Raw genomic sequence first — 13418 nt, forward strand, 5'->3', positions numbered from 1 at the left:
GACCAGGCTGGTCTCGAACTCACAGAGATCCGCCTGCCTCTGCCTCCTGAGTGCTGGGATTAAAGGCATGAGCCACCATCGCCTGGCTTGTGTATTTCTTATGTATACAGTGTTCTGTACATCTGCAGGCCAGAAGAGAGCACCAGATCTCATTATAGATGGTTGCGAGTCCCCATGTGGTTGCTAAGAATTGAACTCAGGTCCTCTGGAAGAGCAGCCAGTGCTCTTAACCGCTGAGCCATCTCTCCAGCCCCCAAATAAATACAATTTAAAATAAAATAAAATTTGATTTTAAAATAAAACATAAGCCCTCTTTTAAAGAAAGGGAAAGTCAAACTACTGAAGCTACGTTCCCCTTCAGTTTTCGATCTGCCACAATGGCTCTGCTCTCATCCCCCACATACACCATGGACAGGAGTCTGTCCTGCTCCCAAGCCTTACCTACCAACGTGGCCACATCCCATGAGCCAGAATGATCCTCGCTCTCTTTCATTTCTCCTTGTCAGCTATTGATTTCGGGGACGAGAACAGCCACTGACCCCTTGCTAAAGAGGCCTGCAGGTCTGCGGCTCCATCAGTTAGCTCATGTGTCAGTTTTCACTGTGTATTTTGTAAGCTCTAAGATTGTGGGGTCTGTGTGCGTGATGTGAAGTGTGTCCGTGTTTGTGCATCTGTGAGAGAACCTGCTCATGCACGCATGCAGTGGAATCCAGAGGTGGGTATCTGATGTCTTCCGCAATGGGCCTCCATCTTATTTTTTGAGACAAGGTCTCTTTACTGAACCTGGAGCTCACTCATGAGCTAGACAGGCCGACCAGTGAGCCTCAAAGATCCTACTGTCTACACGCGCAGCTCTGGAGTCAGAGATGCGCACAGTCACACCCAGCTTTGCATGTGGCTTCTGGGGAGCCGAACTCAGGTCCTGATCCTGTGCAGCCAGCCCTTTACCCTCTGAGCTGTCTCTCTGGCCTCTGGATTAGGCCTTCCTGATCTTTCTGGGTAGTATTAGTATCTTCTACAAGGATACATAGATCTCCCATTCCTTGCTTTAGTCTTCAATCCTCTTTGAGGTAGGCTCTATATTGCCCGACTGGTCTTGAATCCAGAGCAGTCCTTCCCCTCAGCCTCCTAAAGGCTGGTCTCAAGTGTGAACCTTTGCACCTACTTTCCAGCGCTGTTTTTTAAGTTAGTCTGATATCATCTTTCACACATTTTTTCAACTGTGAGAAAATACACATGAAAGTTCAGGGTTGTTAGCTTCGTCTTCTTGTAACTCTAGCAACCATCATCCCCAGGACATCCAGCAACCCTGAAACTGTCCCATTCAACAGCTTTATCCTCATGCAGCTAAATCTTTGAAAATTCTACCTACTATATCACAGGCAGAAAGGGTAGAACGTGAACACCGCGGTCTTTGGCCCCCACCCCTTAACTGGGGGCAGCTTACGGACGGTCGGTCCTGTATTCACACCCATCTCCAACGTCTACCCCCATCACAAGGAAGAAAATCTGAAATGTTATCATATCATCTCAAACATTTCAAACTCTTAAGAGGGAGACACTGAGAAGTAACCACAAAACATCATCGCTGAAAAAGACTAATGGCTTTTCAACATGGCCGACATCTCAAATCTTAGGTTAAGTTTCCCACTCCGGGTCTCTCTTTCTGCCCCCTCTACTCTTGCAAGTTGTCATAGTTGTCATGTGGGGTTTTGTCCACCTTGGACTTTGTGATTTGAGTCCCTATGCATCCCTCTGTACCCATCCCCCCTCCCAGGAACCTCCCCCAGCCTCCTTCCTCTCACTCACCTGCTTCCTTCAGGAGGCTACCGCCTCAGCCTGTGCATTTGTAGCTGGGCCTCTCTCTCAGTCAGCCTCTGCTTACTGGTCCCTGAGTTCCTACCTCGTCTCGACGCCCCCAGTGCCATCGATGACCGTTGCCTCCCGCAGGAGCCCCTCCTCTCTCGCTGCAAAGCTTGCCATCACCTACAGGTTCCTCCCTCTCTCGGTATCTCTTCCCTGACTCCCCATTTGTCAGGGGGCTGGGGTGAAACCCACATGTGGGCCAAGGAGCAGCACTGTCACCCTACTTCCTCTTGGGTGCTTACTTACAACAGGAAGCATCAGGCTGGGGCCTCAGTGGCTGTGTTCTCTAGACACAGAGCCAGCTGGCAGGGAGCGAGCACACATTGTCAGTCAGCCAGACCCACTGAGTGGAGGGCTCCAGGAACCCAGAGCGGTGAGTGCGGGGCTCCTGGGCTGGGCTTTTCCCTCGAAATTCCTCTTCATTTCTCCAGCCCCAGAACAGGCGCTGGCGGCCCATCTGGGTCCCTCACTGGGGGTATCTCTCAGGAAAAGGTCTTGAGACCTTTTCTTTATGACTTCTGGGTATCCAGACCCTCTTGACTGATGTCCACTGGAGGGAGGTGTGGTGCCACCCTGGGGCAGAGTCACAGAAGCCCCAGGAACTCCTATAACAGCGGGCAGAGGACTGAGTTGATTCCCTCTCTGCCATGGTGCCTGGGTGCCTGGGGCTGAGGAAGGCAGCTATGACGGGAGGGAGGACGAAGCAAGCTGTGGAGTTAGGGGATGTGGGCCGTCACCTACCCGCTATGGATGGAAGTAGATGCCTGCGGTCGTGGAGGTGACTTGTCAGATCGAAGGCAACAAATGGGAGAAAGAGCTGGGGAGACACTGTTGGCGCCCGTCTGCCTTACAGTGAGGGCCTTGAGATCTTTGTGTCTTAGGAAAGAACTTCTCAGACTGCCCCGCAATTCTCTGGGACCTGGGCTACCAACGCCCAGCCTAGCCCACAGCATACCAACCAATGAGGAAGTCCTCTGCCCAATAATACCACACACTGTAGTGACCAGGCCTGGGGCTAGGAACCACAGGGCCACATCCCAGACAGAGGCAGTAATGGATGCCTGTGGGGCCCAGACCTACGAGATTGGCTTGGGGGTGAGGGTGAAGGGGTGGGGGAAAGGAGAAGGTGGGCACAGAGGGCGGGGTGGGCTATAGCTGTTGAGGGGCTAGCTGGCTCTGTGAAGTGGATTCCATGAGCTTGGGTCTCAGGTGGCAGGCACGCTTTTCTGTAACCAGCAGTGGATGAGTTGAAAAGTGAGCGTTGATATCTGCCCTGAGCGGGAGTCAGGCCCAGGGGCCTCTGCCAAAGCAGGAGTCAAGTGAGCAGGCCCTGAAGGTTAGATGGGGCTGCAGAGGTCCAAACTTCCCACCTCCACCCTTCTCCAACAACTCTGGTTTTCTCTGTTGAAGTATGTGGAACAGTCTTGTCAACGGCATGCATGACACTGCCGGGGTGAACTGGGATTGTGGGGGCGGAAGAGTCGTACAATTGCCCTTTACAGGAAGTTCTGCACAGGAGCTGACTTCGATATAGGGCTTGGGAGGAATCATTCTGCTTTCTGTGTAGAAAGGGTGTAGGCTGTGCAGGCCGCTGGACTCTCATAGGGTTGGCTGCCAGGCTTTGCAAACTCCAATCATCTGCAGTGAACAGCAACACAAAATCCACTCCCCAAAGGATGGAGTGAAGGAGGTAACCGGGGCTCCCATGAGCTCCAGCGTTGTCACTCAGGCACAGGTGGCTCACTGCGGGTGGCAGGGCTGTGGGAGGGGCTAATTGTGTGGGTGGGGCTGCACGGAGTCCCAGTGGGGTGACTCTGTGGGGAGGAGCAGGTCCTGGATCAGCCTCTGTCTTTAAATCCCTCCCCTTTTGGCCTTCAGCCTGTCAATCAAGGCTCCCAAATACTCTCAAGTGTACTCTGTCACCCAAGATTACAATTCTAGCCTCTGAGAAAACCCAGCTCAGGATGCCCCCTGCCTGGATGCTGGGCACCCTTGAGTGATGCTCAGGAGATGCCCGCAGGCAGCCAGCCCAGGGTTAGCTGTGTCCAGCCTCAGTTCTCTTTTGCATGAACGGGACCTCTCATGGGAACACTAGTTCCCTCCCAGATCCCATGAGTCCGAGCGACCCCCAGGCCCTGTGGAGGGGTCTCTGTGACACTTTGACAGTGGGAGGTAGCAGCCAAGCTGACACGGGTGGCCCAGGTGTGCTGGGTGGCTGGATGCCTGCTGAGCCCTGCTGGCTCTATGAAGTAGGTGTCTCTGCTGGCTGGAGTTCAGGCCTTGCCTCTGTATGTGGACCTCACACATAGTAGGTCTGACAGGATTTGCTTGGAGTCTGAGGTGAGCAACAGATAAAGGTAAGGTCCACTCTGAGCGCAGGTGAATTCTTCTAGTCCTTTCTTTAGGACCTTCTCCTAGAGCAGAATAGGTTGGCTGCACAGCCAGAGTTCTAACATAAAGCCAGGGTCAGGTTCCTCATCATCATCCAGCAAGCGGTTCCCCAGTAAAGAGTTGGCCCCTAAGAGGTGATGTGCAGGGCTGGAGAGATGGTTCAGTGGTTAAGGGCACAGGCTGCCCTTCCAGAGGTCTTGAGTTCAATTCCCAACAACCACATGGTGGCTTACAACCATCTCTAGTGGGATCTAATGCCCTCTCCTGGCACAAAGGCATACGTGCAGATAGAGCACTCATATACATAAAATAAATAATAAATAAATAAATCTTCTTTTTAAAAAAAAAAGGTGATGTGCCGAGATCAGATCAGGTCCTGGGTCCTGCTGGGTGTGTACCCTGACGGCCTCCTCCCTCCCTAGAAGACATAGCATCTGAGCTACTCACAGTCCTGGCATCAATGAGACCGTCTGCTTGGTCTCCCCTGAGTCCCTGTGAACACCATCATCCACGAGCAGCCAGTACTCAGATGGTCTGTGTAGGATCCGAGAAGGCAGGGACCCACCACTGCTTGGTGCTGATGGGGGAAGAGAAAGGCACGGAAGCCTTTTGGCTACCTCAGGATCAGGCCAAGCAGGAAGCTCAGCCTCACAATGCTGTTTGTTTGTTTGTTTTATTTCCTGAGACAGGGTTTCTCTGTGTAACAAGCCTGGCTGTTCCAGAACTCATTCTGTAGACCAGGTTGACCTTGAACTCACAGAGATTTGCCTTCCTCTGCTTCCCAAGGACTGGTATTAAAAGCATGCGCCACCACTGCCTAGCACAATGCTGTTTTAAAACATCACCCAGGAGCGCCCTGAAAGCTGAGCTTTAATTTAGGGTCTAGACGATTCAGAGTTCTTCACAGAAATGAACCAACATGAGACAGGCCCTTGAGCTAGTAAGATGAGGCTCACTGCACTATGCAGGAAAATCTACTTTGAGTCTATGGACATAGAGGTTCACCCTGAAAAGGCCTGCCCAGTAACACCCAGCCTCATGTGGGAACCAGTGTTGGGGGCCTGTAGCTCAGCCACATAGACACACGAGAGTCACCCTTGCAGGGTCCTTTGCTTCCAGGAAGGGAGGAAATGGAGTGGCCTGTGTGTGGCCCTATGCAGCTGAGCCTATGTCTAGGATGTTCTGGGGGTGGGGCTGATGTGTTTTCCTTCTGCAGCTGTGCCTGGCTGTGTGGCCTAGGTGTGTGAGCCTGTCAGAGCAAACCCACAGACTGAGGCCAGACATAGGCTGACAGAGACAAAGGCTAACCCTTCATCTCACAGGGGTACTGTGAGCAATGGAATGTCTGTAACGTGAGGGCCTGCTTGTTGGGGTTTCTGTCCTGCCCAGTTCCCACAGCTGGTAAGCCCCAAGAAATTACACAGAGGTCTATATTAATGATAAACTGGTTGGCCCATTAGCTCAGGCTTCTTATTAACTCTTAGAACTTATATTAACCCATTATTCTTATCTATGTTAGCCACATGGCTTGGTACCTTTTTCATTGGGGCAGGTCACATCTTCCTTCTTCACTGTCTGGGCAGGACTCCCAAAGAAACTTCCTTCTTTCCAGAATTCTCCTGTTTGACCCGCCTCTACTTCCTGTCTGGTTGTCCCACCTATACTTCCTGCCTGGCTGCTGGCCAATCAGTGTTTATTTAAAACATTGTTGACAGAATATAGAATTGTCCCACACCAGAATGTCCATTGCTGTTTCTAGAGGACAACTGTCCACTTCCAGGAACTGGCCCTGACCCCAGTGGGCCCTCCACAGCCCTATCCCTACCAACGATTTATTGCAACAGGTCACAGCCTGTGGGCACGAGATGTGGACATGGGCATGAAGGTCTCTGTGACGCTCAAATCTGGACAGTGAGAAATGCAGGGGCTTTGAGTCCCCCAGTGCTGCTGCTTTGGAAGCTTCTGGGGACAGAGACCTCTCATCTGAGCAGTGGTCAGGGATCTCCCTGAGGTCCAGGGTCTAAGGATGCTCAGGCTGAGCACCAGGGAGCCGTCAACTGTGCTCCATGGTGCTTTTTAGAGCAGTAGGTGCTCTGGAAATCCAGAAACTAGCTGGAGGTTGTGGGGCAGGGCAGGTACTGCAAGGTGCAGGAATGACCAAGTCCAAGAATGTCTCAGAACAGCCTGAATGCCCCAGTCCCTGTCCCAGAAAAGATCAGCAAGCATTTGCTGGATGAATGACTGAGTTAATGAATGAAGTGATGAAGGATTGATGAGCAGGCTCCCGTAGCAGTGTGAGGTCACCACTTCCATTCTTCCCACTGTCACGGAAGGACTCTCCTCGGGGACGATGGCAGCAGAGACAAAAACACCAATAGCAATCTCACATGGTGTATCTCTATGTGATGTCACCATGCACATTTACTACATAAACTGGAACATATAGACAGAATATGGAGGAACCTGAAGTCACTGATGTGATGGTACCCACAGGACTTTTTCCTGGTCATTCACTTTCACTATGAGAATGAGTTGCCCTGGCAGCTGTCCGCACCATGACGCTACTACGTCAGATTCCACAGGGTGGGAGTCGTGAGTGTTAAAATGGTAAAACCATCTTCTGTTGGAAAGCTACCCCAGAAATGCCTATCTTTGGATGGGTAGCCCATGCCCCTCAGCATCTGAGTTCTGCCTGTTGAATGACCTGCTCGCTGTCCATGCTCCTTGGAGATGCTCAGCTTTGATCATTAACTTCTCAGATTCTGTTAGAGAGGAAGTGCTGCAGCAGGAGAACTCTCCTGCACTAGCATGCCTGTAAGGATGTTTGGAGTTTCCCTCTGTGGGACTTCTTATTGCAGTGTTATTTATCTGTTTATTTGTTTGCTTGCTTGCTTGAGATAGTGTCTCACTATGTTGCTCTGGCTGTCCTAGAATTCACTACATATTATCAGGGTGGTCTTGAACTCACAGAGATCCACCTGCTTCTGCCTCCTGAACGCTGGGATGGAAAGCTTGTTCCACTGTGTTGTAGTGTTCTTCGATGGCTTTAGAAGTGAGTTTCATTAAACCCTTCTTGGTCAGTTGCTGCAGCTCTCTGCATTTCCGGACTCCATCAGTAGTAAGCACCATGGGACCTATCTCTCACTCACTTAGAAAGTTTCTTTCGTAGATCTGGCAGTTGTCTGAGAGTCCATGGGACCAGTATCTTCCATAATCAGTGCTCCTTCTGACCCCTTTGGCCTTTTGTTCCAAGTCTGCCTGGAGTTCTAGGACCCCAGATGCAGTATTTCAGAACCCAGCTCCTCCACCTGGTCCTGTGTGGGGGTCCCTTGTCCTAATTAGCTTTGTCAATTTTACACAGCGTTAAGTCATCTGAGAGACTTCCTGGATCAGATGGTCCTGTGGGTATATCTATGTTGAAGCGTCTTGACGATTAGTCGATGTTGGAGGGCCTATACCCCTGTGGGCAGCACCACGCTCTGTGCAGGCGGACCTGGGCTATCTAGGAAGCCAGCTAAGTGTGAGAGTGAGCCACTAAGCAGGGTTCCTCTGTCCTTTCTACTTCAAGTTCCTGCTCGAGTTCTTGCCCTAACTTCCCACGATAATGACTGTGACCTATACGCTGTAAGAAACCCTGTCCTCACCTAACTCACCTGTGGTTAGTGTTGTATCACAACAACAGAAGGGGAACAAGAACATTCTTTGTTCCCCATGTTTGTCCAGAGCGCTGGGTCCTAGACCAGTGTCCCCAACCCAGCTGCTCCCTCTGTTTCTACTGCACCCTTGTCCTCTGCCCAGAGCTCCGGGACCCCAGAACCCTGTCCAGTACCCTGAGTCCATCTGCCCCTGGTTCTCCTGTGAATGTGTAAGGACAGAAGTGACGTCATGTTGACACTGCACTGATAATCGTCTCTGACCATCACACGCCTTCATTTTTGTTTGCCTCAGACAAAGGGGGTCCTACGACTCCATCTACTCTCCCTCCAAACCACACAGCGCTGGGCCAGTCTTCAGCTACTTGATTGCCCATGTAGCGCTCAGTCAGGTGCCTCATGTGCTCTGGCTCAGGACAGGAAGCCACCCACCACTAGCCTTTTGAAAGACTTACCACCTCCCTGCTGATTTTCTTACAACACCACCCACAGGATTTCACATGCCACCAGTTGTCCTCGAACTCACTACGGAGCTGAGGGTGACTTTGAACTTCTGGTCCTGTAGCCTTCACCTTCAAGTGCTAGGATTACAGTTACAGGTCGCCATACCCTGCCCAAATTGCCTTTTGCTTCCTCTTTTGCCACGTGCATTTCATTCTTCATGGGGACGAGTATGAGGCCGTGACTTTCCTGTCACAGAAGCCAGGTCCAAAGAAGCAGGGGCTTGGGGGCTGGAGAGATGGCTCAAAGGTTTGGAGCTCAGAGGTCCCAAGTTCAGTTCCCAGCAACCACATGGTGACTCACAACCATCTGTAACGAGAACTGGTGCCCTCTTCTGGCCTGCAGGCAGAACACTATGTACATAATAAATAAATAAATCTTATTTTAAAAAAAGAAGAAGAAGAAGCAGGGGCTTTGTTTACGCCTCTGTGTAATGCCACAGTCCCCAAGGGAATCTTCAGGGAAGGACAACCCAGGCCTCACAGTGGGACTGGCCTGCTGATCTTCACCACTTCCTGGGTTGGGCTAGCACTTGCCTAGTGGAGCCCTCTTCTGGCCTGCAGGCAGAACACTATGTACATAATAAATAAATAAATCTTATTTAAAAAAAAAGAAGAAGAAGAAGCAGGGGCTTTGTTTACGCCTCTGTGTAATGCCACAGTCCCCAAGGGAATCTTCAGGGAAGGACAACCCAGGCCTCACAGTGGGACTGGCCTGCTGATCTTCACCACTTCCTGGGTTGGGCTAGCACTTGCCTAGTGGAGGGTGGAGATTGAGGATGGCTCTGGTGTAGAGTTCTACTAGCTACTGGGGTAGGGCTTTCTGAGGAGGCCTTTGCAGAAGGTCACACCGCATGACTTGGCGAGGGTACCTGCCAAAGCTCCAGTGAAGCCCATGGACTGGAGGAGACCTTTGCAGGGCTGTGAGGTGACCATGGTAACCATGGGAGCTCTTCCACTTCCAGGTACTCTTATTCTTGCCCTGCCTGGACTTGTGGTACAGTCCCAGGGGGCCGGCAGCTACAGAGACCAGGGGTCTCCCCATTTGCTGGCTGCCAGACTCAGAGGAGGGACCACTGTGCTAGGCACTGAAAACCCTGAGATGCAACATTCAAATCTGTCTTTCCTAGGGCAGGCCCCACAGGACCTGGGCCAGCGATTGTTTATCAGAGACAGGGCCCTAAGAGGAAGGGCTAAGAGATAAGAAGATAAAGATGGTAGGAAAAAGCTGGGGTCAGAAAATCTTGTACAAGCTGAGGATTTAATACAGCATTAGCCAGGCGGTGGTGGCACCCAGGGAGGCAGAGGCAGGCGGATCTCTGAGTTCGAGGCCAGCCTGGTCTACAGAGTGAGTTCCAGGACAGCCAAGGTTACACAGTGAAACCCTGTCTCCAAAAACCAAAAAGAAAAAAAAAGGAAAAGCAAAAAGAAGTACAGAGTCTCATAACAGGTTTTTTTGTTTGTTTTTTGCTTTTCGAGACAGGATTTCTCTATAGCTTTAGAGCCTGTCCTGGAACTAGCTCTTGTAGACCAGGCTGGTCTTGAACATCAGGGCCTCAGGGAAAACCTTAGTCAGGTCTAGGCCCTGACATCCACAATCTGCTACAGTTACACAAAAGGAAACCGAGGCAGAAAGAACTAGATGGGCTTTGCTCTTTTGGGTTTCTATGACTCTGGTCTCACTAAAGCCCACAGAGCAAGCCAGGTAGGGCATCCTTGTGCTGATACCCACACAGAGACTAGCAGGAACTCAGTGCCAGGCTCTGTTCACCTGGACCTGGGCCTTCACTTGTCTGCCTTCCAAGCTCACACCACTGTCCATTGTCTGGAGTCCTCTGTGGGGCAGAGGGGGCCCAGGTGGAGATGGCTGCTCTCAACAGCTCTCAGTTCTGAGGGCTCAGCACCCGGAACAAAGCTACCCTGGCCACTACCCACTTCCTGTGGCCAAGGTCAGGACAGGGCATGTGGTCTGTGGGTTGGTCCTCTAACCAAGTTGAACACACACACTGTGTGTGTGTGTGTGTGTGTGTGTGTGTGTGTGTGTGTGTGTGTGTGTGTGCAGAGATATGAGGCTCTCAGCCCTATACCCTGCTGCTGCTTAGAACTTCAGTTTCCCCATTTGGAAAACTAAGTTTGAATACTGACTTGTCACGGCTGTTTGCAGGGGGATATCTGTGGGGGCCTCTCCCCAAAGCATCATGTCTGTACCCTAGAAAGTCTCTTCCCCACTCTCCATCCATGACAGCCATGTCCTCAGAAAGGGGACTTTGCTGAGGCTGACTGGATTGTAGTGCCTGCATGCAGATCTCAGGGACACGTGCCAGGTCCCAGGTTAGCCAAGGGAGTTGGTGGACCCAGCAGTGTTCAAGGAACTCTGGGGTCTAGGATGCAGAAGCAGGACCAAATATAGCTGCCTCAGCTTGAGCTGGGAGTCCCGGGACTGGGAGACACAGAAACATTCAGAGCTGGGATGGGTCCCATGTAGCTTGAAGTTCGCTCCCAACCTTGCTATAGTCTGCTAAACTCAGAAAGCCAGGGAGGAAGTCTTGCTTTTCCTTAAGTGGGGCAGAGTGGGCTTTCATTTAACAACTCTGGATCCTGAAGGCAATCTTTCTGGGGTCACAGGTCACTTTTAGAAGGGTCAGAAATGAGGCTACATGGGGCCCCAAAAGGGGGTGGCCCTAGCGACTTTATCACAGACTTCAGCAAGGATGCTGGTCTTCAGGGAACAAAGGTGATGTCAAGGACCCTGAGCTGGTATGTCCAGTACTCTGAGGCCACACAGGGCACTAAGAGCCATCCTCAAAGCACCGACCTGACAACACTGTCCCCACCCTCACTCGGGCTCCTCAGAGGCGTCAGCCTTCCTCTGCAGAGGAGCTGGTCATGGCTTGGGAAGGCATGTTGATTTTTGTTTCTGACAACACGGGCCCTGGTCACATATCTCTTCCTGCCTGCCCCACAGATCCTCGTGTCTTAGGAACTCAGATACAGGGGCCACCCGACCCAGAACATCACAGGTCCCAGGGGCTGAGTCCTGACCTCTCTGGGTCCTTCCAGGGAAAGGAGAGTGACAGTTAGGATCTAGGAGAATGACAATCCTGCCAGTGCCCAGCTGTAAGGAAGGAAGTCACATCCCAGGCTGCTTAGCATACCCAGTCCCCAGCTGGGCTCCCTATTAGTTCAAGGCCATCAGGATCGTTGATTATAAGCAGGATATAGGGTGCTTTGGTCCAGAAACACGGCAGCAGGTGGACAGCAGTTGGGTAATCCAGGCTGTGGATGAGCTCTGAGAAGCCTATTCTCCGCTGACAGGGACAGGGATTCCAATAGGGTCCCCAGTTCTAGCTCCTCCAGGGCAAGACTAGAATCAAGGCTGCAAGGAGTGTCTGAGACAACCAGAGACAGGCAGTCTCTATGAGTCAGCTCAACCCTGCCTCACAAGTACTCCAAGTGCATGGCTCTACCTGGGCCCATTTCTGTTGTCTGGGTCAACCAGGTCTGTGGGCTAAACTCACTGTGGCCTTGGAATACACAGGTATTACAGGCCTGCCCTGGGCAGTGTAAGCTGCTGCACTTGTATGGCGGGGATGGGACTGTGCGTGGCATGCCCCCCCCCTCTCTGTCTCTCTCTCTCCTTCATCTTCTCCCTCCCTCCTCTGTGTGTGTGGGGGGGGCATGCATACCCATGGTATCCCCACAGAAGCTGGCTGCCTGCTCTTCTAGGTACCTGGTCACCTGAGCCAGTATTCAGGCCTCCACAGCCCTCCCTGTGGTAACTGAGTAAACTCGTCCCCATGGGCCTTGAGAGCTATCTGTGCTGGCCCTACCTGGTTCTCACACCCTGTGGCAGCAGGACAAGAGGCCAGCAAAAAAGAAGTCCTCAGGTGATCAGCCTAAAGTCACCTAGCCCTTCTCTCCACAGGACATGCTGGGCCCACACTTACTGCTGCTGGCCTTAGCTGGACTGCTCTTCCTGGAATCTGGTGAGTTCTGTGGAGTTGTCCCTACATATGACATTCCCATACAGCAGGCCCACCTCATGTCCCCTTGAGGATAAGGAAGGGCCCTCCTCTGGCAGTAAGTCTCAGGAATGGATGGCTTTGGTTCCCATATAACAGGAGGTGGAGTCTGAGTGCTACTCAGAATTGCTACTCCAGAGCGCTGCTCTGAATCCCATTGGGGTGACTCAGGAGCCCTTCCCAGACCACATAAGACCATAGACACTAGCCCGCACCCTCCCCAGAGACCCCCACTCTTCAGAGTAACCAGCATGGGTGCAGGGCCCTTATCCAGCCTGTCTGTCTCCCCAGTCACATCCCAGGAGTGTACCAAGTACAAAGTCAGCAACTGTCGGGACTGTGTCCAGTCGGCGCCTGGCTGCGCGTGGTGCCAGAAGCTGGTAAGAGCGGTGTGGGTCTTCTGACAGAGTCTAAGCTGCCCTTGCCACCCCCTCTACATCTCTTAAGCTGGAGACACTAGGGCGATCTCCTTAGGACATAGCAGGGATGACTCAGTAGAGAAGCTTCTAGAAGGGAGATGAATGTACTGTGGTCAGCTAAGCTGACCCAGGTACATAGGGGAGGACAGTCCAGCTTCACAATATGAACAAAGAGAAGGAGATGAAGGCCCACAGTCAAGCATGGTGGGAACGTCTCGCCTTGAATGACGGTCCCTCAGCTCAGCTGCCCCCCCATAGAGGGCTCGCCCATGGGACTAAACCTTTATCATACCCTCCTCCCAGGGTCCCCACGCTGGTGACCCCACAGGGCAACCCACACATTACTCTTTCTCCTTAGTCACATGATCCTGTCTAGTGGAAGCTACAGACAGGCAGCTCCTGTCCCTTCTTTTTCACAGGTCTTTGAGAATCAGGTATTTGCTTTTTAAAAAAAACCACTGAGTGTATTTTTATAAAAACATACTGCTATAGTTCTTCTTCTGTTGCTGTCGTAAAAACACCCCGACAGCCGGGCGGTGGTGGCGCACGCCTTTAATCCCAGCACTC

At 52.0% G+C, this 13418-nt stretch overlaps 1 protein-coding gene across 1 annotated transcript in view; it reads left to right on the forward strand.

Moving 5' to 3' along the window:
- Positions 1-2147: 2147 nt before the first annotated feature.
- Itgb2 (integrin subunit beta 2) overlaps positions 2148-13418 on the forward strand; it is a 30294-nt gene continuing 19023 nt past the window's right edge. Inside the window, exons 1-3 of the mRNA XM_005360246.3 lie at positions 2148-2239; positions 12336-12396; positions 12724-12812. Of these exons, the coding sequence (XP_005360303.1) occupies positions 12339-12396; positions 12724-12812 (147 nt within the window). The 5' untranslated portion in view covers positions 2148-2239; positions 12336-12338. The remainder of the gene's footprint in view (positions 2240-12335; positions 12397-12723; positions 12813-13418) is intronic.

The sequence above is a fragment of the Microtus ochrogaster genome, linkage group LG2, assembly GCF_000317375.1.
Source record: "Microtus ochrogaster isolate Prairie Vole_2 linkage group LG2, MicOch1.0, whole genome shotgun sequence".
Classification (NCBI taxonomy): Eukaryota; Metazoa; Chordata; class Mammalia; order Rodentia; family Cricetidae; genus Microtus; species Microtus ochrogaster.